General features: G+C 45.6%; 1 protein-coding gene across 1 annotated transcript in view; it reads left to right on the plus strand.

Annotated features, from left to right (window-relative positions):
• Nucleotides 1-27,825, plus strand: part of LOC105454485 — a 78,772-nt gene that overhangs the window by 2,145 nt on the left and 48,802 nt on the right. The window contains exons 2-3 of the mRNA XM_011697104.1: nucleotides 5,914-6,103; nucleotides 22,581-22,656. Coding sequence (XP_011695406.1) covers nucleotides 6,059-6,103; nucleotides 22,581-22,656 — 121 coding nt within the window. The 5' untranslated portion in view covers nucleotides 5,914-6,058. The remainder of the gene's footprint in view (nucleotides 1-5,913; nucleotides 6,104-22,580; nucleotides 22,657-27,825) is intronic.

Below are 27,825 nucleotides of genomic sequence, written 5' to 3' on the forward strand. Positions count from 1 at the left end.
ATTGAACGGTACCGAATGTCAGCTGCAAATCGGAATTTATGTCCCGACAGATAATTCACCGAGGCCGGGGTCCATTGCAGCTCGTAATTCGTTGTTAACTCTTTACTGCGTGCGATTTCCGTCACACGATGTAAATTTCTTTCTCTCCTATACCCGTTCTGCTCGCCATCCGCTCTCGCCTACTCCGCGGCGTTCTATCGCAGTTCCATCTTAGTTTGCGGTATGTAAACGCGCGCGTTTTATAGTCTCTCTCTCTCTCTGCAGTTGCTGCAGTTCACGCGGATATGTCCCGGCTTTGGCCAATACGCAGGAGATACGAAAGAGATACGAATTGGAAACAGGAGCGTAAACAACTAGCTATATTGAGGATCAAATATAGCTATAAAATACAGTCGATTTTATTATTATTTAAAATACACACGCAAGAAATGGTTTGCATCCCCTCGAATTGTGCGCAGCAAATTTGTGGATTTATCGAATTTATAAAAATCCTTGTCCAAATTTCCGAATCTTTCCCAGCTCTGTTCTTTATTTATTTTAAATCTTTTAATGAGATTAATTTAATACTTCGAATGGAATTAACGTTTTGTACGCTAAATTTATTTACGTTTCCGACGTCGAATTTATAAATTACATGGGCGCGTGAGTGTGAGCTACATGTGATTACGCATCCTCCTGATAGAGAAGCTATCGAGTACCTATAGGTACTTTGTCGAGAGCGAAATGGCAGGATGCGCGGCGCATACACGCACACACACGTCACACACACACACACACACACACACACAGTGCGAAAGGGGTTAAAGAATAGTTTCCCTCCTTTCATTATTGCAATGAATATGGGCGCTGCACCCATATTCGTTTTTGCAGTCCAGGCTTTTTTGCGTTCGAAGGTTAATTAACGTCCCTGAGGATTTCTTTGACGGGTGCGGGATAAGGGAACGTCATCGATGGATAAATAAAGCAAAAGGGCGGAGCCCTTTGAGGCGATAATTAAAGCTACGACGTAAGAGAGGGAGGGGAACAGGAAGAGCACAAGTGTAAAAGGAAGGAGGGGGGAGGAGGAGGGAGGCTTTGAAAGCCAAGGATGTTTTAGTACTCGCGGAGAAAAGAAAGGGATAAAACGGTGCTGCTGCAGCTTTCGAGGTGCGTGTGCGTGGCGCCATTTTTTTTCTCGCGCCAATTTACAGCTCGTGGAATCTCGTTTATAGAACTAGTTCTATAAGGCTTCCCGCGCGCCCGTCTCGCTGGCCTTGAAAAAGGAAAAATACACCGCGTCGTTAATAAACTCGCTCCCGATATTGCACGCGCGCGCGCACACGCTCATCATTAATATCGCCTCTGTGCATATAAGATGCATTGAAAAGTGGACGAACGTTGCGCATTCCTCCGGCCAGTTGTTTTCCGATTGCAAATTTTAAATGTCAAACACTTCGATGCTCAACGATGACGAAAGAGGAAATAAAAAGTACACGGCCTTGGCCATAAGTATGAAGCATCCTCGATTTATTTATCGCATTTTCTCGGAAAAGGTGATAGCTAATAAAAGCCAAAGAGGAGAACTAAACAAAATATTAAAATTGCTGTGAAAACAAATATATTATTTCTGCAATAAAACCATTTTTAAATTACTTTTCGTCAGATATAGAACGTTTGCGTCAATTTATGGAGATTGGCTTTGTATTTATGGTCGTAATAGAAACTTTTTATACGTATTACGCAAGACAAGTCTTGAAGCAGTCCTCGATTTTTAAATTAGCCAGCGAAAAGGCCTCGCGCGAGGCTCGCTTTTAACGCGGCGCTTCTTCCCTTTTCAACGTGAGATCCGCGAAATTCTTTCAACACGCGTCAAGGATTCCTTCGCCGGGATTCATTCACGAGTTCGCATTGAAGTCGCGACTTCCACGGAATGCCGTTTTGTCCGGCGGTTCTGTCGTAACGGTTGTAGAACGGTCCCGATGTCCTGCGGGCAGGAACTCCCGGTTGCACCTGCGGCACGTAGGCGTTAGCGCGCGCGGTTGTATGGTTGTAGAGCGTCACGTTAATACGCGATAATACGCGGCGTTATATGGATATGCCTGCTCTCTTTTACGTTCCTTTCCTTTTTCTCTTCAACACCGCGGACCAATAAGTTTCAGAATCGCTGATCCGTAAAATAGGAGTAAAAAAACTGTTTTCAAAGAACGGATGTAATAAACGCCGAGAATAAATTGATTGATTCAGGAGCAGATAGAAAATTAGATCACGGAGTTAGATAATTTTACTTTTTTAATAATTGAATATGGGTAGCCTGGTAATTGAATTAAGTGAATAAAGATAACATTTGTGATGCATGGTACTTGATATTTATGGTTTGACATGTATGGTACTTGAACATTTTATTTTAAATTTGTATAGTAGCTGAAAATTTTTCAGAGAGAGTAACAAACAGATATTTTAAATACCAGATTTTTTATATGAATTTATTGACTGTCGCCTTGTTGTTAGAAAAAAAATGTAATCTTTATAAATTAAAAGTTTTTGTTTACTAAAATATGAAGGAATTATCTAATTGATCCAGTCGACTTCGACAGTGTATTTCTCAATCAGTTATCAATTACTCCTCGGCACCTCAATTATCAATTGCTCCATCGCGTTCGACTAGCACGCATAGTTTATGCAAATGTCGTTTCGATAAGTCAGCTCTTGGAGAAAGCAGACTTATAAATTCCATAGGAAAAGCAGGCGAGGATGCGATTAGGTGGGGAGAATGAAAGAGGCGTGAGAGGATACGGGTTGCCGACCGCTCTAATAAACATATTCACGCCGGTTGTGATGTAACAATGCGGATCTCGTAACGAAGAAAGTAACGCGCGAGCGACGCGCGACGGCGTGTGCAAGTTCGATGCACCGATGCACGTGATTGATAGCGGGTTATTCGAGCCGCTGCGTGGCGGCTTCCGAAAACGCGATTTCGGACAAACAATGATTATCGTCGAGAGTATTTCATATTTAACAGCCGTGTATTTATCCATTAATCTGTTTGACTTTCTACCGGTTGTGTTTATAATTAATAGAATTAATTATTAAATTAATGTAATTTATAACTAATACGCGCCGCGATGCGCATACATATACATGCGCGAATGTATAACTGAAGAACGTATCCATAATACCAACATATTATTTTACACATTATTAATTAATTTCATTGTTATATTGCCTATTTTATGACAAACGCAATTCAACGAGCTATAACGGCGTGTAACGTCATATAACGGTGCTTCAGTTTTCTGTCCTAACTTATTTATGAGTTTATTTACTCGTGCGCGTTTTATCCTTCCGCGGCCCGCGTTCGCCGTTTCGAAATCTCCGCCGCCAAGAACCCTATCCGGGTATACCGATACACACTTTGATATTAGCAATCGAGCGCGAGCGTGAAGGGAAGGAGGAGAGGAGGGCGGGAGGTATCGATATTTTAAAGCGTCCCCCTAGTCACGTCCGCCTGTTAAATTCGCGAAAGTTTGCAGAGCGCGTCGGTGATTAGAGAGATTAAAGGGAAACATTTTATCGTAAACGATTCGAGAGAATTTAATTCGCTTGAAAGCTTTCGGGGTGAGCGAGCGTTTGCGAAGTTGCGTCGGTGATATTCGCGAACGAGCGAATTCGCGCGGCCAAGAGAGAGAGAGAGAGAGAGAGAGAGAGAGAGAGAGAGAGGCGAGGGAGGAGAGGGAAAGAGAGGCAGAATGAGGTGGAGAGCGCGCGCGTTTTCGATAGGCCGCGTTGAATTTTGCGGCGCTTTCATCGTTTAATCGAATCTTCCGCGCTGCGTATTGAGATCGCGATCGAAACACCCCCCGCTCGCGCGCACTGCACGCGCCGCCGCGTCGCGCTGCATCGATCGACGAGCGGAGTTTAACAAATCGTAGCGCGAGCGCGCCGTTATTCGCAACATTTCGTTCATCGAATCACGGCGATATCGTTTGATTACACATTTCGAATGGATTGATAATTTCGGCGACGGAAGAGCCCGCGTTCCTGCTGTGTTCCCGGGAACTTTTTTTCGCCCGTTCTTGATTTTTCTTTTTCTTTCTTTTTTTTTTGGAATTTATCTGGCGAAATTTAATTAAAAATGACGTGTTCGTTGATTATCTCGTGTTTGAAGATTACCTTTTCTCTCACCTCTCTCTCTCTCTCTCTCTCTCTCTCTCTCTCTCTCTCTCTTTTTCTTTTCCTTCGCCATCGATACCAATTTAATATATGAAACGTGAAAAATAACGGGCAACAAACTGACAAATTACTTGGGGCGCCAGGATTATTGATAAAGTTTAAACAGCCCCGGTGAACTTTGTGAATTCGGAGTCGCGCGCGGATTAATTTATGAAACGTCAATTTATTAATTAAGCACGGCCGGTCGGGCACGGAGTGAGTCGAGCAGCCGCTTTATTATTAATCGGTCTATTATGTTACATACGCCCCGCGGAGTCGCGCGGCCGATTGATATTTCGTTTGCAGTCACCGGGTGCTCGCCTCTTTCGTATTTCGCGCGTGACACTCTCACAACCGCGCCGCTCGTTTCTCGTCGCGGTGTCAACGCGTCGCGTCGCAATTGCAATTATTTTACGATAGTTTACCTTTGGCGTCCTCGCTAAAATAATATATAGTTTGCCTTTGTACACCTCGCTAAAACAACACGCAAAAATTCGCTTGGCGCGTTACAAATTACGCGTGAAACGCGCGGGCGCGGAATTTTTCTTAATACATCACGAGAGTTGGGAGATATTTCTTTCTCTCTCTCTCTCTCTCGATTTCTCAGACAAACAAGTTTTAGCAAAGATCCGTCTGTTTCCGTCAGCGACACGCGCGTGAAGTAATGCATTATCGAATCGTCCGCGTCGGCAACAGAAATTTAATACTGGAAGGCCAAATAATTACTTATTTTGTTTTATTCTATTAAAAGTACTAACAAACAATGCTTTTAATACTCAAAATAATTCTTTGGCTTTTTCAATATTAAATTTCTGTATAAGAAGTGCTCGTAAAAAAATTTTGAAAACGTTTGCGTTTTACGTTGCTGATCTTTCTTTCACATCGTTTACCGTTTATAGGAAAGCAATGGATTGAACAAATCCATTGGTGCATGAGATCTCCGATAATTATATTTTTACATGTAATTAACGAGAGATTCAGCGCGCGCGTTCCCCGATCGTCGATCCGTGAACAACTTTAACGCGGTGCGGCCCGTAGATCCGCGTCGGGAGATAAAAGCGGGGCGAAGTTATGCGGCTCTCCCGTGGCCGCTCGCGCATACCGGGTGTCCTTGCGGAATGAAAGTACTTGGGAAACGTGACCTCTCCCGTTCCATGTATATGAGTAATGCCTAGCCTGCGCTTAGGCCTAAGCGGCGCGCGGCGCGGCGTTCCGAGATTCCAGCCGACTGGTCACAATCGAGCGAGGAATGCGCTTTTCTATTAGCGATCATTATCATAAAAACGTACTAACAGATAAATAGCTAGGTGGATACGCGTAGAGAAATGCCAGTGGAGTCAAAGACCTGCGAAAGAATTTCGCGAGGATGTGCGTATTTAAAAAAAAAAAAAAAAAAAAAAATACTCGTAAGAGTCTCGCGCGGAAGATCCGCGTTTATTATTAGACATTGATCTAATTTAAGGCGCGCGATGTGTTCGAATATTGTTGCAGTTATTATTTTATATTTTACGATTGGCATTTTATGTATCCCTCGTTTTTTTTTCACGCTCCGTGTCGTCAAGGTAGAAAAATACGAGAGGCTTTATGAGAGGCTTCCAAGTTTAGTTTACTGCAAATTTATTAAATTGTACCGTACAAATTGTATTTATTTTAACAAACATTCGCGCGGAATTATGTGACCTAATCTAATCTGTGCCGTTCGATCGGTTTTTCTTCTCTTTTCAGCGATCGGGAGAGCGCGATAAGCGCGTCGAACGCGCCGTCGAGCGATCGAGCACAGGAAAGCGGGACGGGCCACGTGAGATCCGGTCTCGGGAGGACGGGAAAATATGAGCATCTCGTGAAGCCCAAGGAAAGCGGAGTTTTCATCATGGAAACCGAGGAACTCACCAGGCTCGTCGACGAGATCTACAAGGTGAGTAACGACGATACCTTTTCGACCGAGCAAGCAGATCGACCGGCCCGGACGGTCGAGGCGCGCTTACTTTCAATTATCCGGACTTAGTCATGCCCGGATTGTTGAGGAAAACGCAAATTTCACGTTGAGCATTGGAAAGTATAGTTGAAATAAATGCGATTCCCAGCCACGATTATTGAAGAACGAAAGTGCATTTTCGTATCCGTAATTGCACGAAAACGACAGGAATTTGAATTTCTTCGCAATAGTTTTATCGCGATTTTATCAGAAGCTCCTCGCCCGCGATAAGTTTCTTCGGAATCCGCGTTTTTTTATTATTTTTGGAGGATTGTTTACATGATTGGCCTCGTAATCAGGCTCTTCAGAACGTCAGGACGGCCGGCATAATTATCGCGGCGGCAACCGGCGCGGCGTCTGGGGTGGAACGCCTCGTTACGATCCTGCCGGAGATTGCATCGAAATAACGAGGTAACCGCCGGTTAACCCCGTTATCGCGCGGCCGGGAGAGTTTATGGGGTCCCGTCGCTGACAAGCGAGCCCCGTGGCGCGAGTATATCACGCTGCGCGCAGTTATGTTTCAGCGGGGTTATTCAGCCAGGTGTACCGAAGGGTGTAGAAGGGACGGGGGGGGAGGGGCGCCCCCGCGGTAGATATTAATTGGCTTCCGATCTACACGCAACCCCCCTTCTCGCGCGTGCCATCGGTTTTCGTGTGTCGAGGGTGCGTGCGGTGGAGTACGGGATACGCGCGGGAGGGTGTGCACCGTTACAGAATGTCGTTCTCCCTAACCGCACATTCCTTGGCTGACGTATATACATGTGTATACATAAAATTATATGTAACATATAATATATATATATATATATATGTATATATATACAATTAATTAATTTTAGAAAATCGATAATGGATGGATTAATTCGCCGCGAAATATACACACTCGCCTTGGGCATATTACATTTATTATACAAAATACGTAAAACAAAGCGGGCAAATGTGAAATACGAGACGTGTATTATGATGTACGGCGTTTACCTCAGCGGTGAAAATTCCCCGACATGTTTGACGATTCTCGCAAAAATCAACGCGGTAGAAACTTGTGCATTACGCAGCCACTTAATATTAGCGCGCGACTCCGTTTTCTTCCCGCTTTCTTTCTGTTTGTAACTTCGTGCTTCTCTCCCTCGGCGCGCAGGAGTTTCGCGAAGGAGTTCCGCCTGGACGATTCAGAAAACTTCGTTTACACACTTACAACGCGCGCGCATTCTCTCAATCTCCGATGCGGAGGAGGAGTTTTCCCGTCGCGGAATCGATGGATTTTGGGATCGTTGAGTCGCGAAATCGCTCGGCTCCGAAAAGCCGAGGGACGAAGTGCATATCTCTCGCTACATTTCCGCGCGACGTATCGGCTGTACCTACCGGTGACGTCCCTCCCTTTGTCGCCTGGGCCCCGCGAGGTAACAGTTAAAAAGGAGGACACGTGTTAACGATCGGCCGGTCCACGTGGCTCAACGAGGTCGCGCTCGTTATCCATGTTCATTAGAGCGTTCATTACGACCACTTGTCGCCCTCGCCGTCTCCCTCCCCTATCTGGACAACCCCGGAGTCCTTAACGGCTGAGAGGATTAATTTTTAATATATATATGTATCTCTCTCTCTTTCCCTCTCTTCTTCTCTAGCTCCCCTCCGCGAGGAAGCGCACCCGCGGTGAATTAATCTTTCTTTTTTTCCGCTCCTGCCGTCGGAGGAAAAAATTCATTAGCATGTCGCAATATGGCGCTATTCGGCGCAATAAGCGGCGGCGCGCGATATCCGCTGATATCTGCGTCTCCTCTACTTCTTTTTTCTCCTCTCTTTTTTAATAAAGTGATCTGCGTCTCTGTTTCTCTCGTCCTGGCCTGACTTATGGCGAAGAAGCCAGTTTCCACGTTTTTAAGGGAAAAAACGCGATCGAAATGTGAAGATTTATATTTATATTTTAATAAATAATTCAACGTTGCATTTTTCATAAAAATTATAAGAAACTTTTATTGTACTTTATATAGAGAGAAGAAGAGAGATTTCTTCTCTTTTTCTGCTCCTCCTTATAAGTATGCGTTATAACTTGTAAATTACCTTACTCGAGTTGTAAAAGAGATTAGGAAATATACATCGTCAAGTGGCTCTCTCACGCGATTATGAAAATGACTCTTTAATTTCGAGGAATTTACAGCGGAGTATAGCGATTTATTAAGGAATGGCCGTACGTGGTCTATCTCGAAGCATGCATTATACATTAACGTAATCGGAGAATGGGCGCGTGATTTAAATATTTCTTGCATTAATCAAGGGCGGGCAACGACGAAGTTCATCGACCGTAACAACGTTTTTTACAAAATGTCTTCCCCCGAGTTTGATTTATTTCAGTGCTGCTGCAACTCCCCCGCGACGGCGGCGAATGCTTAGACGCGATAACTTTTGGCTTAACGATAAATATTATGACAACGAGTTGCGTCGCACGTAATTTGAGTCGCGCGTAAACAAAACGCGGCGGGAAAAACGGGGAAGAGAGAAATAGCCGATCGATCATCGAGAGTAACCGTAAATCCTTGCAATTGCGCAGTATTCATGCGGCGAGCAAATCCGGCAATTTACTATGAAATTATTTGTGCTTTAACGTTTCGATCTCTCGTTGCGAGGAAAAAAAATGGTCGAAATTTTACGGCCGAATTCGGGAAAAGGGAAATCCGGCGGCGCGGTTGTTCTGATCGCTTTCAATATTATATTGTTTTAGCGTCGTGTCGTTTATGTATTTCGCATTTTACATTATCAATGGCATGTCCGAATCGAACGCAGATAAAACACAATAAAAACGCAATGAAAACTTTAAATAAAATTATATTTGGAGAGTACTTGTTTATCATTTATCCGTAATTTCACTCTTTTATTTATTCAAAATTAAACATATATTCCTTTGTTTTTCGGCGCGTATTTTTTTCAATAAAAATATTCATAAATATTTTTATGAATGTATACATATCAATAATATATCTGTAATGTATATATGAACACTTTAAAATAAAATTTCACAGGACTTTTAGAGAAAACAGATACTCGCCAAATGGAATAAATTGAATCGTCAGAATTTTTCTTATCGGACAAACAATTTTCTGTTTTGATAATACAGATGATTTATTTTCTATAAACACATCTATGTCTTAGATAAATCAATTTTTCTAATTATTTCACGTATGAAAGCATTGAAGTACAATCGAAAAGAGTATTTTATTTACTTTAGAGTATTTCTCATAGTGTTACATAAAATGTAAATAAAATACCGTTTCAAATATTTATCTTTTTATTTTGTCATAATATTTTTGTGTAAAAAGTGACAAAAGGAACTGGTTTAGTAAAAAAAGACGTATAATTTCATGCAAAAATGCGAGAAGAGTCATTTGCATCACCAAAACGGAAAATTATCTCTGTCTCCAACATGATTAATTTTTCGATTTATGTCAATTAGATATTTTTTACTCACATCCAGACAATATAAAGTTCAAAATCGTGACATAAGACGTCTTATAAATATCTAAAAAGCATTTAAAAGATCTCTAAAAGACATCTCATCTTAAAGATGTCTTGCATCACAATTTTGAACTTTATATTGTCTGCGCAGTCAATCTGGTTAGCACTATCTATTGTCTTGAAGTTTTGAAATATTTTTTTCAACACTCGATACGCATTTAACATCGTCATGCATCGATTTTTTTTCGGCTCGTTGCTCACTCGATTTATCGAAAAAAAAACTCGCGCAGAAAGAATGAGGGGCGGCCCCCGCGCGCGCGCGCGTCATTGGCGTAAAATATTCCGGTGGAAATCAAACAAGGGGGTGGACTGCATAAACGGGGGACTGAACTCGCGGTGCATCTGTCGGCGCGGCCTGCGGAATATCCGGAGTTATTACATGTCCGAATTGCAAGGTAAATATTTCGCCGGTCGGTGGCGTGCGCGCGCGCTATTTTGCATCGGACGCGGGATAAAACGCCCCTGCGTTGACGAAATCAAGATGTAAATATTGCAATAAAAACCGTGACGCTTCAAAACCGTGATGCGCGCACGTGACACCACGGGGGGGATCGATCTCTCCCGGGGAGAGAACGTCGCGGTCGGCGCGCGGCGACACGGTATACCACCGTTATATCCCCATCACACACGAGAACGCGTCCCATTATACGAACGTTCTTCATGCCAAACGTCACTTAACTGTTAATCAACAATTTGGTTACGAACAATGTCCAATAACTATAAATCTCGGAGTCGCGATAAATGTCAAGCAAGTATTACGTGAGATTATCGACAAGGCGGACCCAAGCGCGGACTCTCTGTGCGTTACTTCCCTCTGTATCGAGATCTCCCTATCCGGGGAGATAAAAATATCCGGGAATAAAAAAAAGATCTCGCAATGCCGATGGCGTTCATTAAACTTTTTATCCGATGAAAGGTTGAAATCTCGGAAGGTCAAGTTTGTCGAATTAAAATTCGACGCGGTGTAGAACAGTGTAACATGCAAATTATTTGTCTCTCTCTCTCTTTTCTCTCGTATCTCTGTAGTATCTCGGCCTCCTCTCATCCCCTTCACCGAGGCTTCGATTCAAGGATACTCTTGGCAGGGAAATATACTACGGTTTTATGACGCGCGCGGATCAAGCCGGACAGAGACGAGAGTGTGCGCCGACGAGAGAAAGAGAGAGAGAGGAAAGAAGTTTGTTACGCGAGGAAGAGGGAGAGAAAAAGAGAGAGAGAGAGAGAGCGAAAAAGAGAGGAAGAGAGGGGGGGGGGGAAGGGAAACTGAGAGGAGGAATGTAGATTCCATCCACCGCGCCCAGGTCGAGATGGTCGCTCATAAATATTCATACGGGATTCCTGAAGCCAGGAAAACATCCATTCCTGCAGAAGCGCACGTGTGCCCGCCGCGCTCTCCCCCGCATCCTCGTGTGCATTCGGTAATTTTGCGGCTGGCCAATGGAAAAGCGTCGAGCAACGGCGGGGAAAAATGCCGGAATTACGACTTTTCCGCCGAGGTCCTTCGCGCGGGGACCGGGCGCGCGCGCGCGTTTTGTGAAAACATAAATTTCCCGACGTGAATTTTTAACGTGTTTACAGGCCGTTTTTTCTATCGTTCTCTTCTCTCCCTCTCCTCTCCCCGCCCAGCGCGATGTGAAAATATATTTTTACTAAGCGCGAGAGAAATCTTATTTAACCCTATATATCTGCGCGTTTAAATATATTGAATTCTAGCGCGTATCACGCGTATGTGTGTGAGAGAGAGACTGTTTTCTTTCAGCAGAATTATTACACGTGTCGCTTTTCTGCGTATCCTGGAAGTTTTAAGAACGAACGCGTCGCGAGAGAGACGCGCTGCAGCTGAATACCAGTGGATCACGACCGACGGCTTTGACGGCTGGCACGCGCGTAAAAAGATCGGATCGCCGGGCTCGTAATAACTTTGCCGCATTGGTGAAAACGCGCCGCGCGGCCTCGTATTATACACAACGAGGAGACGAGGAGGAGAAGGCGGTGAAAGCGAAAACGCGCGATAAATCTGACAACAACCGCGCCGGGACAGTCCGCGGAATCCAATTCTCCCGGCAGTTTTTAACTTTGTTAGAAAACATCCTGTTTACGGATCCGCGACGAGGAACGCCGTCGTCGTTGTCGTCGTCGTCGTCTTCGGGAAAGCGTCACGGATTATGCGCAAATATGCCGCCTCCGCGGAAAATTACGCGCTTTACAAAAACTCCGCGCCGGCCGCCGATATTAAACGTTCAAACGCGCGACGCGGAGTAATTCTCTGCGTCGACGCGAATTGTTAATGATGCTATCGAAATAATGTGGAGGTCGATTAAATATTAACATTCCGGGTTGCGCTAATAAAGTTATCATTATTATTGATTATTATTATTATTATTTCTACGGCAATAAACGATTGATGCAGCATATGATACAATTAAATTGATTATACATTAATTTTATACAATTCGCGTAACAAGGAAGCGTATTACGAGCACCGCGTCTTTACGTAAGTATCGCTTAAAAATATATACATTTCATAACGCATTGCATAATATTTTCACTCGCGAGCGCGATGAATCACTCCGCGGATCGATCGTACAGAATTCTGAACTCTATAACTGTAGCACAACGGTCGCGGTGAAAGGAGGAACGGCGGATATAATCGAGATAATAAAATCTCGCATCTCTCTTTCTCTCTCTCTCTCTCTCTCGGTGCAGTAGAAAAAGCGTAATGGTCGGGCATGAGAGTAACTGTTCATGGACGATCGGGAAGGTTAATTGAGTAAATCAAAGTGACTGTGGAGTGTGAGTCAGAGAGTGAATTTTAAATCATTCATTCTCCTATTCCCCGCTCTCTCTCGGTCGTCCCCCTCGGTCTCAAAGTCATTGCATTTAATTTGGCGCGAGTCTGTTTGCGGCGTACAAGCCGCGCCGCCGCACGTATCACTGGTTACGCACAGATGGACAGAATTAGAAAATAAGCGAAACGTGTAGACGTTTTTCTGCAGGAACGGGACGCGTTATTATTGCGGCAATGTGCATGGCATGATTGGATCGCGCCTCGCGCAATCTAGATGCCTACTGTTCGCGGCTTTTCCGTGATAATGACACGTATAGAAAGTTAATAATTAAAGACGATCCGTGGCTGCTTTCACGCGCGGCGGCGAATACCTCCCCCCCCTCCCCCCCCTCTCTCTTCGCGCCGCCGCAGCCGCGAGGCCGCGGTTTGTAATCGCGCGTAAAGCTGCAACGTACAGATCGTTCACCCCGCAACAAATCGGACGTAACCGGACTTCGCTCGCGACTCTGGCTAACACCAGTTTCCAATCGTCGGCGATATTGCGGCTTCGCTGCCGGTCGCGTGTGTTTCCCCGCGTTTCGGGCGCGCCGGACCCAGGCATTCCGATTGATTTCCCAAGCCCCGAGAACATCTCCGAAGCGGGTCTTTGCGGTAAAAGCCGGCGTTTACATGCCTCAATTCTCACATTCATGGCTTCTCGGATCTATGAAACTCGGAATCTCACAGTTTTATCGGTAAATTCCGATGTTTAGTGTAGATTTCTAGAGCTCAGATTGAGAACCGTCAAGTCGAGATCATTAAGAAGAACTTTCTTCAACGATCTTGACATTTTTTTAGCATTTTTAAAACGACGATAGATTTTTAAATTTTACACAGAATTTTCTGAAAATTTTTAATTTTAATGTATGTATAGGTTATACTTCTTGCAAAAAAATTTCCTTAGAAATCGAGACATTTCGAGTTGCACAAAACAAAGCTTTGCACGCCTCAAATTTAATATCATAAATTTTTATAGCTACTCTTAAATATAAAAGTTAAAAAATTTCGTAATATTAAATCTTTGAGGTCTTTAATCTTTGCATATTTCAAATTTTTAATTTGTATTCCGAGAATTTGGAAGTTTGAAAAATGAATGCACAAATCGCAAGAAAATTAGATATCTCTTCGATCATCTGCAAGTTGTATATTTGCAATTAGCTTCGGTACTTTACACCAGGTGTGAGATGGATTATAGGATCGCGTTGCACCGTAGAAAGTACGGCCCTGGCTCGGGCCCCGTTTTAATCGCAACTCACCACGAGAAGTGGCCGATCTCCTCTCGGAGTGGCCGAGCGAAAGCGACTTTCTCGTCGTTCGGCGCGATCTTTCGCATTCCGCTCCTCTACAATTCCTTATTCGTTTCTCGCGCAAGTCGATAGTTTCCTTCGCGCATTTTCAATCGTTGAAAATAAATAAATTTGCAACCGTTGAAAAAAATTTCACATTTACATTCACATACGAATCGATTGAGGATGCGCGAACGATGGCTTAATACTCATATTAATGACAATTAATTCGATCCAGTTTCGAGGAACGATAAACAACGGATTCTTCGACGTTCTCTCGAAGGGCCAAAATTGCCGAAACTTCGCCTTATACTTATACTCTTAACGGTTACACGCCGAAATACAAAAGTACTCCGTGAACGGACGAGTTGAATTAAGAATTAACAAGATCGGAGGGGAGTAGCGCTTTGAGAGACTCGAATGTCCCGTTCCGCCGTAAATGACCTTCTCCATTCGGCGATAAGGAGAGGCGAGCTGATTGCGTTGCGCTTATTCTGCCCGGGAAAGCACATGGTGGTCTCTTCCAGGTAGTTTCCGCGAAGCCGCTGGAAACCAGTTGGTCGACTGACCCACCTGGGACCCACCTACGACCTTCTGCAATGGCAGTATCGTACACACGTACGTACCGTGCACCGGTGGCACGGTTGCGCGCCTTCCCCCGCGCCGCGCGCACTGCATGCAGTTGCACAACCGGTCCCGGTGCAACTGCAACGCGCGAGGGGGAAGGAGGGGGGGGGGACATGAGCACCGCGAGTCGAGAAAATTACCGTGCTCCTTTCTATTTGCTCTCTTGGTGTACGAAGCGAGCACTAGCGAGCCGCGGGATCGCGGAACCCTCGGGTCTCCATGCGCGTCCGAATCCTCGGGACTCTTATATATTGTATTTCCTTTCTTCGCGCGAACGCGTGCAATTTCGAAGATCCATTTTTACGATCGCCGTTTTTGCTGCCGTATCCGAATAAGTATATAAAGTCGTCTCTCCGGAGTTTTACTGTCGACCGGAATTCCTCTGTGCAGTCTCTCAATTTTACCCGAGTCTCCCCTCATTGAATGTCAGGAGTCTCGACTTTATTCCGCGTGTCTTCACGTGTATCTTTCTCGATCGCTCTTCGAAATTTGAATTCGAAGCGACGGACTGTGCTCCCCGAATGCTCGGAAACCCGAGTATAAGTGGATTTCGCGAGTCTTCACTCTCGCTCTCCGAGCAACTCGCGGATTTTGAATTTTTATCGCCGCGCGGACACGCGCGCGCGAACTTGAAAGGCACGAGACTTCGCGAAACGCGTGAACTTTTTGATATTTCGTGAAGTTCGTATGTACGGGCGGTCGCGTGGTCGACGCGGTGCAGTCGTTCTCAGATTGTTAAATTCGTAGGTACTACATATAATCTCGAGCCCCTCTCCCCTCCCCGCCCTCCCCTCCTCGAAGGGTCGGGGATGCTCCGGGGCGTTGGATGATGCAATTTTTAGGCCATCTCATCGGGAAAGCCGGGCACGTCGTTGCCGATGCCGCGCATTTATCTTCGCGAATTTCTGGATGCGCGCGCTATTTATTTATTAAAAATTTCATTTCGATATATCGCGTACGTGCTCGCGCATCCCTTACCGGGAGATAAATAAATGAGCGCTGCACACACAGTTTCGCAAGGGGGGAAGAGTAGAGCGAGAGAGACCGGGCGGGCAAGATCTTCCCGGGAAACTCAATTTCCCCCGATCTTCGAGCGAGAGCTTTTCCGCCGCTCCGTAGCTTTCGCGCCGCTCTCGCGTAAATCTTCGCGAACTCTTTTTTGGCGGAGAGGACTTCCTGTTTCCTTTTCTCCGTTTCTTCCGTCCATTGTCCGTGGACGAAGAGGGCAACTTCGCTATACCAGCTGGGCGAGGGGGCGGGGAGGAACTTTTCCGCTCGATTCGCTCCAAGTGGCCCGCCCCGGAGAGAGTTTTCCGCTTTTCCCTCCGAATGAATTTTCGACGCGTCGCGGACCTCCCGCCGCGCGCCGTTCGCGTAAACGCGCGTGAAAATTCAAAGTTCTGAAATCAAAGTTCCCCGACGACCTACTCGGCGCGCGTCTCTTATCCCGGAGGAGAGACTCTTAAGGAGCTTCCATTCTTAAAAAGCTAATAACGTCGAAAGAACGGGAATTTCTTCCCTGCAGGTTCGTTCGCTCGCCACGTGCGCGCGCGCGGGAGAGGCAGAGCTTAATACGTGGGATTCATTCGCGGGGAACTTTTTCTCTCTCTCGACAAATTCGTGTAAATCCGTGTTTTTTCTTGTTTTTCAAAGAGTCTCGTCGGCGTTGCGTCGGCGAAAAATTCTCTCCGCGGGCTCTCCTCCCGTTCCGTTAGTTACGGCACGCTAACGCGATTACTCGCGGAAGAGCCAATTAATGATAATTACGCGTTATCGCTGCCGTCCGGATTATTCGTGTGCACGCCGTTCAGTTAACTTTACGTATTGACGCTCGCCGCGGAATCCTCGGGCTTAATTAGGACCAAAACTCATTAAAGCCCACGAGTGTCTCTAATTTGTCAGAGGGAGAGCCCTCCCTCCGCCCGTCGGAGGCGAGATGGAGACGCCAAGGGTGTGCCACGGGCGCGGGCGAGGAGAAGGCGCAGTGGGGCTTTCGTTTCCCGGTCCCGCAACGAAAACGATTAAATGGCGTCGTCTGTCGGTAACGTATGCGCAATTATAAAGGCGCTGCTTGCGGATGACGTTCTTAATGAGTAATTAAGGACCCGAATGCGGACGTGAATGCGTAAGGATTACATCTGTTTTACCAGGGTAGAGAGACGCCAGTTCTCTCCTCAGTCGCACAATCCCCAGTCGGGGAGAGTTTCATTTCGGTTGATTGATGTCCTCGCGATTAAAGGTCGAATTTCAGCGAAATTCAGCTACCTTCTCACGGGAACCGTCAGTCGGTAGATACTTGTGTTGAAAATTTTCCGTAAGGAAACGGAAGCAGAAATATGCAAGCTGTGCAGCTATCCCCGTTGGCATCAAAACTTCGCGCGGGCGCGGCCTTGCGAAACTTATTATCAGCAAAATACAGTCCGTATGTTCTTGACGGCGGAAGAAAATTTCTCTTTATGTTTATATGTACATATAAAGTGATACAACAAAAATAGAATATATATATATATATATGTATATATATGTAATAAACTACATGCATGGTCTAGGCCACGTGTATTTTTGCATAAATTAGCTTCGGATGAGAGAAGGCGAGACGTGCCGCGTGACGGGGGACACCCTGTGTGCGCCCTGCTTTCCCGGTCGTGGAAAGAAAAATAATTCGCGACGACGATGACGCCGATTCGAAACGGGCGCATTGACCTTCGTTGCACCGGTTGCACGTACACGCACACTGACCGCACCGCCGGGGATTGCGTTTGCATAAGATTGCGAAACGGCCGCGAGCCGTTTGTGCGCTTACGTGCAATCGCGCGCGCGCGCGCGCGCCAAAAATTCGACCGGTTTGACACGTCGGTTTTCCTTGGTGCTAACGGTATTGGCTGGCTATCGCTTCCACCTCCTACAGGTCGTTCCAAGTGAATACACACGGCTTCCTTCTCCTCCCCCTTCTCTCTCTCTCTCTCTCTCTCTCTCTTTCTCTCCCCCTCGCCTATATACCTTCTTTGGTTTTCTTTTATTAGAAACCGCTCGACTTACAGCTTTTTCTTCCTACGTAAACTATTTAATCGACTGATTATATTGATCTAGGCCTCGTAACCCGATTTTCGTTCCCCTCGTTCGCTCCTTCCTTTTTCCACACGCGCGATTATACTGCAAGTCATAAATGATACCCGTCGACACACGCCGGGGAGAGGCGAGGGGGTGCGGTGCAAGTTTTGCAACAGGCATATATAATTATCACGAGTGCGAGAACTGTCGAAAAAAAGAACACTTCATACCGAAGCGGAACACGCTTCCGTTCTGTTTTAACCGAGTGACTGCTAAGTAAAAGCAGCAGAATGACAACGAGCGCACCTCGATTGAGTCTCCGTTTCTCGACTCGCTCGGGGATAATCACTTTTTTTTCTTCCTTTTTAGAATTGTCTAGAAAGTCGAGGGGATCTATTATAGTCGGGCAATTTCCGCGAGATGACTGTGTCCGGTACGGAACGCGAGGGATCCATTATCGTTACGCTCGCGAGACGTGTGTCGGACGCGTCGCGCGTCGTCACGGAAGTCCCACCGAAGCCGCCTTGGAGACGTCTCTTCGCTTGCGGGCTTCTTGCGGCCGTTATGTGATAACACCAAGCGAGGGGGAACGGGAGAAAGAGAGAGAGAGAGAGAGGCCCCGCTATTATGTCGCGAACGACATCGGCTGTGGTTGAGAGGCGCTGCGGCCATTTTCACTCTCCCGCTGGCCCGCAGAAGCGGGCTGCTGCATTTTTGTACGTTCACTTGGCGGCCAACGTCATTCTCTCTTTCTCGCTGCCGGCGCAGTTTCAGGCTCTCCGCTCTTTCCTTCGTTTAACGGTATAAACCGCGGTGAATTACGACCGCAGGATCCTCGCTCCTTCGAGAGGATCCTGCAGCTCGTGGCGCAAGAGCCATCCACCGGTAAATCCACCGCTCAGGAGGTCACCGGGTCGTCCGGCGAACTCACCTCTCTCTGTCTCTCTTTCTCTCTATTTCTTCCGGCCCGCCCACAGTCTCTCTCTCTCTCTCTCTCTCTCTCTCTCTCTCTCTCTCTCTCTTTCGTTTCTTTGAATGGCGATGGAAATAAATGGTTGTTAAACCGCTATAATTGATTGTTCTCGAGCAATCGATTAACCGCAGGCGAAGTAATCGCCTAATCGCCGTTACAGATGAATTGTTAATAACAGATCGCGTTCGTTCGTTATTCGTGGTTATCAAGTCTTTGCTCGATAATAATTATTAAGTTTCACCGTTCGGCTTCAGGAAATTCTTCGATCCGAGGTCACAGGGAGGATGTACGGCTACCTCTCTGATATCGGTGAGAAATGCAATCTCGCGGATACTCGCATCGTCGCAAGAAAAATCGCTCGCTAATGAATCCGTTCGATTCCCAAGCGGAAACCGCCACCGTGGGGTTCGTCACGATACGTCTTGCGCGCGCGCGGAAAACGAATTTTTTTTTGCCGAGTGTAAGTATAGGAGTGGCCATCGGGCAAGACGGAGAATCCGCACGCGGATGTTCGTGCGCGGCCGCACACACGCGAAATTCATGCAACGCTATATCCCGTTAGTCGACATTCATCGGCTTGGACTTCATCTCCGGCCTCCCAGTGTCCTCTCTCCCTCCCTTCCTCCCCCTTTCCTTTCCTCTCTCTTTCTCTCTCTCTTTTTTCTTCGCCCGTTCCTCTTTCTGCTCTCTTCGAAGTGGCCGTTTGCCAATAAGAGATGTTAGAGAGGGACCGCGCGCGTCCATTTCGCTCAGCAGTGCCCAGTTATGCGGACTGTAACGGAATCGGCCGACTAAATTTACCGCGGCCTTATCGATCACGGGCGCGGACTTTCGGTCCCCGTCCGATCTCTCCCTTTCCCCTCCTCGCCCTGCCTTGCCCTCGTCCCGGTGACGACACTTTTTACTTTGCCGTAAATCCCGAAAAAGCAGATCGAGCCGTCGCACGATTTATGGCGCGCACTTGGAGTCATAAGCCGCGTTAGAGACCCCGGGAATTTTCGCGATAAAATAATGAATGGCGATTGCCATAAATAAATCGGAAAGGGAAATAAATGAACGGACGGGCGCGGCCCGGGGAACGCGCGAACGGTCGAACGAACGACGTGAATAAAGTAAAATAGCGCAAAATAATGACGTATACGCAAATAGCGTGGATAAAGTAGTAGTAATAATAATAATAAGTACAGCTTGACGCAACAGCTTGACGAAGTGACAAAAGAGTAAAAAGTCGAAAGGTCTTCTCGCGTAAAGAGAGAGAGAGAGAGAGAGAGAGAGAGAGAGAAAAAGAGAGAGAGGACGAGCACGGCCACAACAGCGACGATGAGGATTCCTATGTGCCTTCGCAACGTGTAAGAATTTGGAAAAGAGCACCGAGAAGAAAATTACAGCGCGGATTCCAACGCGCTTGTCCGCGTTACGTAACGCATCGTTGAGTCGCGGCACGCGTCTTAATGGGCCTTACCAATCTCCGTGAGTATTATACGTATACGTTACTCCGCGCGCGCGCTTACGACGAGTTATTCATCTCATCGCGGCGGGGAGGAGCAGCGCGGTCGATTCCCTATCGTTCGTTCACCCCGCGTATACATTCTTTCACGGCAACACGGCGAATTTGCCCCGCGGGCGTCCCGACGTCCAGTCGAAGGTATTACGTAAGAATGTGGCCGGCCATCGTCCGCGGCGGTGGCGTGCGCGCTACACGAAAACGTGCCACGGCGGAGCCTCGTACTTTTCGGGGCCGCGTGACATCCGGGCTGCATATTAAAATTCAATCCTATCGTTGTTTGAAAATAGGTATGAGTTACACTGTTTCTATCATTTGCACTATTATTATCGTCTTAAGTGGTCGGGAACGGAAGGTCGGGGGAGCGTACTGCAATTAAATCGGGCACGGTCGGACGGTGAATTGAAGTAACGGCGGCTGTTCGCGCGTGATTCAGCGAGATTGTTTTTCGCGAGCCTGTTAATGAAGCCGCGGGCCGCAGTTTCGAAGAGTACCGTTGCTCTTTCGCGAGCGAGTCGGCGGGCCTCTCGAGCTTGAATTTTTTCGAGCGCAGGAGGAAACGCGCATGCAGAAGATAATTGGCGCGCTGTCAAATCGAATCGGCGATACGGGGCGTCGTTACCTTCCGACGCATCTGACGGCGGCAACCTGCTCTCCCATCCCCTCGTTCCCCCTCCCCTCCCCCATGCCGTCGTCGGAGAGCCGGGGGCAACGGTGAAGGTCGGGGGGTGAGCCGAGTTTAATTTAGCCGTCACGCGCTCCTGCCGGGATCGATACATCGTAACCACATCAGCGGAGTTACGCCTCGTGAGTGCCACCTTAACTTCGACGGCGACGCGCGCGGCTGCCGAAAGGAAAGGAAACCCCAAACCAGATTCCCCGCTTCCGGAACGACGCCCCCGACCGTGTGACGCCCGCGGGCGGCACGACGGATACCGCCCCCGGCGGGATCGACGGACGATCCCTCCGGGCGCTCTCGCACGTTTCGGGAAAACATTGATCTTAACTCCGAAGTTGACTTAACCGAGATTTTGGAATTTACGTTCCTGAGACGCATCCCGTCTTATGGTTGCGTGAGGTAGCTGGAGATTGGAACGTGCGACAAACGGAACATTTCGAGACATTTAATATATCCACAATTTTCTCTTGATTTTCATTCTTTAGCAATCAAAATTTTATTTTTGACGAGAAACACATCGATTTTTCTAGGTGGACTTAATTAACATCTCTGAATTTCTGTACGTTGAAATTTTCGGAAATCTCTGAATTGAATTAAAAAGATTATATACGGGATTACACGTAATAAATTGCGAGAGATATTTTAATAATTCTCTTAAAACCACGGTGGTAGTACAATGCTCAATTTCTCGGAATCGTTGGTTTCTGCATCCCGGCAGCCAAGTTCCGTGAACCTGCAACGGCTCAAGTTTGATAGCCAATTTATATTATCGGTCGTCCACTGCTAAACAATTTCTGCGTTCGCTGTCGCAACAAAGTCCATTATAACTCTCCGGTTGATAAGCCGAGCATATCAGTTCTAACTGCATTTCCCGCCATCAATTTACATTATTATCCTCAATTATCTCGTCGGCAAATAACTCATGCATTCCCTAATACAACGGCGTTGCGATCGTTAAAAGCGGCGTTTGTCGAAGAGTATCGGCGAGAACATCAAGATAGGGGAAACGGGCGGTAAGCCCGTTGATTTGAAATACAAGGGATCGCTTCCTCTCCACTTTCCTTTCCTGGCTTATCTGTTTATCTTATAATATTTTTAGTATTTCGTGGAAAAATAAAACATATCGGAGACAAGTGGCGTAGTGCGTGCGTAACACAAGGTCGCCGTGTTATCATTTGATCGTGCGTGATGTTATTATCTTTCGCAATCGTTCTCCACAGTGTTACATCTATGGTGTCAAACTGAATCTTATTTAAGTCACCACTGCTCCTACTTAATAAATAGTTCTTTACTAAAACAAAAATAAAACAAAATAGATAGTTCTTACTACAACAATGAAGTTAAATAATTTAAAACAGTTCAAATTTAACCTAAATTTGGGTTAAATTCCATTGTGTTATTTAAAAATAACTATTTATTAAGTAGGAGCAGTGACTACTTAAATAAGGTTCAGTTTGACACTGTAGATTTAACAGTGATATTGGTTGATTACCGGCGGGTGCAATCAATTAACTCCCAGCGATTAACATCGTTTCGAAAACGTACAGCGAGACAGCGGCTGTTTACCGTGCAGGCAAGCATCTCTCGCAAACGGGTTCATTTACATAAACTGGAAGTTGAAGCGACGAGAGTTGTAAAGTTAAAGTACGGTTATGTGTTTATATGACGTTAAACGAAAGTTTGGGGAGGATCAGAGAGGATCAACGGACGGAAAACCGAAGGATTTTAGAATCGGAGTCGTGGAGTTTCCTCCTTGGTTTCGTTTATGGTGCGTGTGTAAACGCTGTGAAAGCGTCTCTTAGATTCATTTCGTGATTGGATTCTTATATTAATTAATTATTTAAGCTCAAATAGTTCACGCGATAAAAGATTAAAATATTTTTACCTTTAAGATATGCTTCACGTACTCTCAGTTCAGTGTGCGGTTTATGAAAGACGCTCTTTTTCTTCTGTTTTTTCCCAGAATATCTTGGATAAGTTCAATCCTGGCGCGAGGCAGCTGATCAACGCAGGCAAGGCGTACCTGAAGGCTCTTCACGGTGAGTGAATTAAATGGAGTGTGCCGGGGCGCGCCTGGAAAAGAGGAGAGAAAGAGAGAGAGAGAGAGATATAGACGGGGTGACGGGGAGGGTTTCGCTCGCGGGTGGAAAGAAGACCGTTGCACAAAGAACCCGGGAAAGGGCGGGAGGGAAAGGGAAAGAGAACTTCGTGTTAGCCCCTTGGGTCCTGTTGCAGGATCGAATTGCCAGCTCGTTAGCATTGTGAGCTTTTGCCCCGCCCCTTTCCCCGTCTTTTTCTTTTTACCATTCCGCGGCGCTGATTAATTTATTTTACACGGGGAATATAGACACGGGGTTAATGATATGTTTAGAGTTTCATACGCTCTTTCTCTCTCTCTCTCTCTCTCTCTCTCTCTCTCTCTCTCTCTGTTACTTAATCGCGGGATGCGATTAATAATATCAAACATTTTCGAATCGGCGATATTAAATGTCTATTTAAATGTTGCGCAATTAAGGGAGGTTTCACCTTTGCCGGTCGTAAAAACCAGCCCTTTTTCATGAATTTTTTTAAGGAAATCTGTTATATACAGTAAAACGCGGGTTTTTGCAAGGGGAAAAAAGAATCAAGTCGATATCAAATCAAGTCTAATTTGTTTTTTCGTAATTACTTCCGTCAGCTCGAAAAAACATGCCACATTTAATTGCATTCAACTTGAAGTTAACCACTTGAAGCCACTGAATTAAAATAATATTTTTTTTGCTTTTCAAATAATATATAAGTTTATGCAAAAACCCGCGTTTTACTAGAATAGATTTCCTTAAAAAAATTCATGAAAAAGGGCCGGTTTTTACGGACGGCAAAGGTGAAACCTCTCTTAATGCAATTAAATTAAACTTCAACATTTCGTGCACGAGATACAAATCTCCACTCTTTATACTTTTTGAATCAAGATTGCATAATTGGATACGTACGAGAATCTCCATTGAAATAAAATCCTAAACTTCGTGTATGCGTACGCTGACGTTTTTTCAACGTCAGTGTTTCGTTCGGGGTGTGTTTCGCACTATACATATATCTGACCGCCGCGCGTTCCGCCACTGCATGGGCCCTGCACACGTGTGTTTATTTCCTCTCTTTCCACCTTTCGTATCTTCGCGGCCTTTCGTGGCCGGGTCAGATCAATCACCTTCGGGGATTAACCCGCTGACCCTGAAACGGACGGCTCGCGTGCCGCCGTTTCATGTGGATCGCTTGCTACTCGCTGTGGGATATCGCTCCCGGTGCACCCGGGAATAGAAAGGAAATAATTCGATGGAGATGTCTTCGTATATCTTCGTGTCTTTGATGCCTTTAGACGCGACCTCGCCTTTATTTCGCGCGATAAAATGAAAATTTTATCAGCAATTTAATTAACTGCTGATGGGATGTAACAGCAGAAATATTTTGTAATAATTAATTGCTTCTTTTACTGTTTTTTTACTGTAGAATCTAAATTGGAAAATGAAGATTGTAATTTTATCAAATTTGTGTTACTTAAAAAACATGCTATAACAATGAATGAAAGAGAATTTTCAGGAGAAATATCAAATTATCTGTGAGATTGTGTAAGAAATTAATTTTCATTAGGATTAATAAGATTTTACAAGATATAGAATATATAGAAAATTATTAAATATTAAAAAATATGCATTGATAACTGTGTCAGGAACTATTAACTCTAGAATGTCACAATGGGTGAATTTTTACCCAAGTGTTAATTTTCACTTAAAGTACTTTTTATTGTTAAAATTTTTTATTTCCATTTTTTATTTTAGTTAATCTAATTAGTTATTCTAACACCTTGCAATCTACAAAGAATAGTCAGAAAAGGATAAAGAAATTCTTAATTATATATGTGGGTAAATAATTTTTACCCAGAGTAGTATTAATGTAAGAAAAATATATGAGTAAGCATTCCAGAGTTAATATTCTCTCTGATCGATGATTGTTGAGCAACGACGATTATTTTTGTAAAACAGTAAAAATTGCAACTGACCCTAACGATCGCAAATTGCGAGATAATGGTACATCGCCGCGGCGATCTCTTCCGTGAGTTTTCCGTCGCGCGCTGAGTCGGTGGTTCTCGTTGATGGTCGGGAATTTGTTTAAGGAGCCGCCGCCGGAGAAAATAGTACTCGGCGGCGGAAAGTAGTTTGCGCAGCGGCACAGTCGGCTTTACATCAAAAGTGACTTAAAAGTTTCGCGCGGGGCCGCCCGGTCTTTGATGTAACGGTATTACCTCCTGCCGGCGCGGGCGCGGCGCCGGGAGTGGTAGAGGGATACTCGGGCGCTCCCGCGCGGAAGGGGGCGGCCTCTCGCCATTTCCGCCGGATGAAAATCGACTGACATTTCTGCACCGTAAAAACCCTCGCGAGCATATAATTAATTCTTCCCTTCTTTTTACGTCTGTTTTTCTTTCCCCTTCGATCTTTCCTCCGTGGGAAACGGCCTTCACGCGGGGAACTCCGGGAGGGCTGTGATTTATAATCATTTTGCGACCATATTCCGTGATGAACGCGCGCGATATACGAGTAATATCACTTTTCTGAAGAGCATCCCGGAGAAGAGAGTTCGGTAGATCTGTCCGTCGATAAGATCGCCAATATAAATTACGCTATTATCACCGAACGACGCTCTCTCGAGTCTCCGCGGATATCGGCGGCCGAATGCCGAAACTTTGCGCGCGGAAGGGGATAAGATCGCGACACGCCGCGCCGGTCTGCGCTGCCGGCGGCTTTATGGAACGCGCTTTATGGAAAAGTTCGGACAAACCGAACCGCGATAATTTCTTCGGCGGCGGTGCAGGTTCGGTGAGAAACTTTTTTATCTCGACGCGATTAGAGTGAGAGCGCTGCGAGCTAAATGGATGCTGAGCGTGGGTGAGACGAGGCGCGGGGTAAGGAGAGGCACATACTCGTTGGAGAGTTGGGGCGTTGCACAAAGAACGGTGCAACTTCCTTTAACGAGTCTCCGCGCCGAGAAAGAGAGCTAACTCGATTAGGAATTAATTTTTGACGACTCGCGAAGGACGAGACAAAGGGGAGAGTTCTCCGAATGGCCGAAAGATGAGAGATGGGAGACAAAGGTGAGGACGAGTGAAAGAAAGGCTAGGAATTAAGATGAAACCAGAGCTTCTCGGCTCCGCTTTTGGGGGAGGTAAATTGCATCTGACTTTTCTAGCTGTGTAAAGTTGCCCGCTATTAAAAATTCAAAAACGACCATTACCACTTGATTGGTGGTCGTTTGGTAGTATTTGGTAGTCCATTCTCAATGATTGATAGTCAAAGTTGTAAATAGTATATGTAATATGAAAAAGACATACGCGCGTGAAGTTAGCCCCCTCCTTTCGCAGAATATGACTTCGTAAGTAATCATAACTATAAGCGTTCGTTTGGTGGTTGTTTAATGATGTAACGATTACACTTATGAAGACTGGGAAAATTAATTTTAGAAAAAAAAAGGAACTAACTTTATGCGCGTGCCTTTTTTTTAGATTATTACAATTTTGTCTATCAATCATCGAGAATGGACTACCAACTAACCACCAATCTCAGTGCTAATGATTGTTTTTGAATTTTAGTAGTGGGAGGTCCAACTTCACACAACTGACTTTCTATCGATATGTAGACGGATTTTTAATCCCCCGTTAAACTTTTTTTTGATTAAACGTAAAAATAATATTCGGAGTATACACTTATCGCGTCATCTTTTAACAACTCTTTCGTTTCGAGGAAATATTAATTGCTTCTAAAAAAAATGTCGAATATTTCAAATTTTTTAATGTTTAATAATTTTCCAAATAGATACCTTCTATGATTTTAATTTTATTTTTATTCTTTAATTTTATTTTTATTATTATTAATTAATTTCTCGAGCAATTTTTTATTTGCAATTATTATAGATTGATTAAATATATTTCTTCAAGATTCCCGTTCGCTTTACCATTAAATCACATTTTTCAAATAATTCGGATCCGGTTAAATTTTCGAGCGGAATTCCAGCCTCCTTAATTAGTCAATCAAACTCCGGTAGCGTTATCAAAATGCGGTTCGCCAGCTAAAAACGGGCGAATTCATCCCCGAGTCGTCTTTGTTCTTAGCTCGAATTAATTTGTTCCACCGGAAGGAACTTGCCGATTGTCGAACTTATACCCAGGCCCTCGCAACTCATACCCCTCCGCGCCGTATACACGGCACCCTATCAGGAGCCGACTCTGCGACAATTTATAACGACTCGTCGAGCCACTTTGAGGGGCTCAATCCTGCAAGGAACTTCGTTCTTCCCTTCTTCTCCCCCTCCTCCCTCCACTCCTATCCCGTCTCCTTCATCTTGCATCCTTTCTCCAATTTTCCGTCATTCGCCTGTCTCCTAAGGACGTCACTTAAATACCAGGAATTCCGCGTTTCCATTTGATCGAAAGATGCACGAGGCGTCTTTTCGAATATAATTTCTTCTTGCGATACGTATCGGAAAGCGCTATGAAGCGGACGGAATTTTGGAGCGAGTACTATGTGTGTATTACTTGACAAAATATATATTTCTTCGTATTTTACATTATATAAAATAATATCTGATCAGATAATGAGACGAGATATATAACGTATGTACAATCAAATGATAAGTAGGAGGTTACTCATGATAATCGTCATTTTAGCGATTAGCTCGCTTCGGGCGTTTGCAGACCGCGAATTTTTTTTGCGCGAAATGACGGACGTGCGGAACATCGCCGAGGGCGAGAGACGCAATGGTCGCGGGGGGGGGGGAAGGAGGAGGGAAGAGAGTCATGCGCGGGATGTGATTTGAAAAGTTTTCTCGTTAAATAGCGCAAAAATGCGCTGGGAGAACGCGCGTCGAACGTAGACAGGAGGGTGACAGTGATCCACCGGGGCGGAGGAGGCCACACGGAAAAGGGTGCATCCACGTACACGTATGCATACGGGGATTGGGGGTTGAACGTCCGGCGTGGGGCGCGCCGGACAATGACGCGGGCCGCGAGGGTACCGACTGATTTTAATTATGGAATCTGTGCAGGTGAAACGCTCAATTTTCCCGCCGGCACATGTCCACCCGGGTTTTCCATCACATCCCTAACCCCTGGCCCTCGCCTCGCTTTCCCTGTTATGCTCCGTTATCATCCCCCCGTCGCTCCCTCTTTTTGCTATAACCCC

This window comes from Wasmannia auropunctata, unplaced genomic scaffold, assembly GCF_000956235.1.
Source record: "Wasmannia auropunctata unplaced genomic scaffold, wasmannia.A_1.0 LD335985.1, whole genome shotgun sequence".
Lineage (NCBI taxonomy): Eukaryota > Metazoa > Arthropoda > Insecta > Hymenoptera > Formicidae > Wasmannia > Wasmannia auropunctata.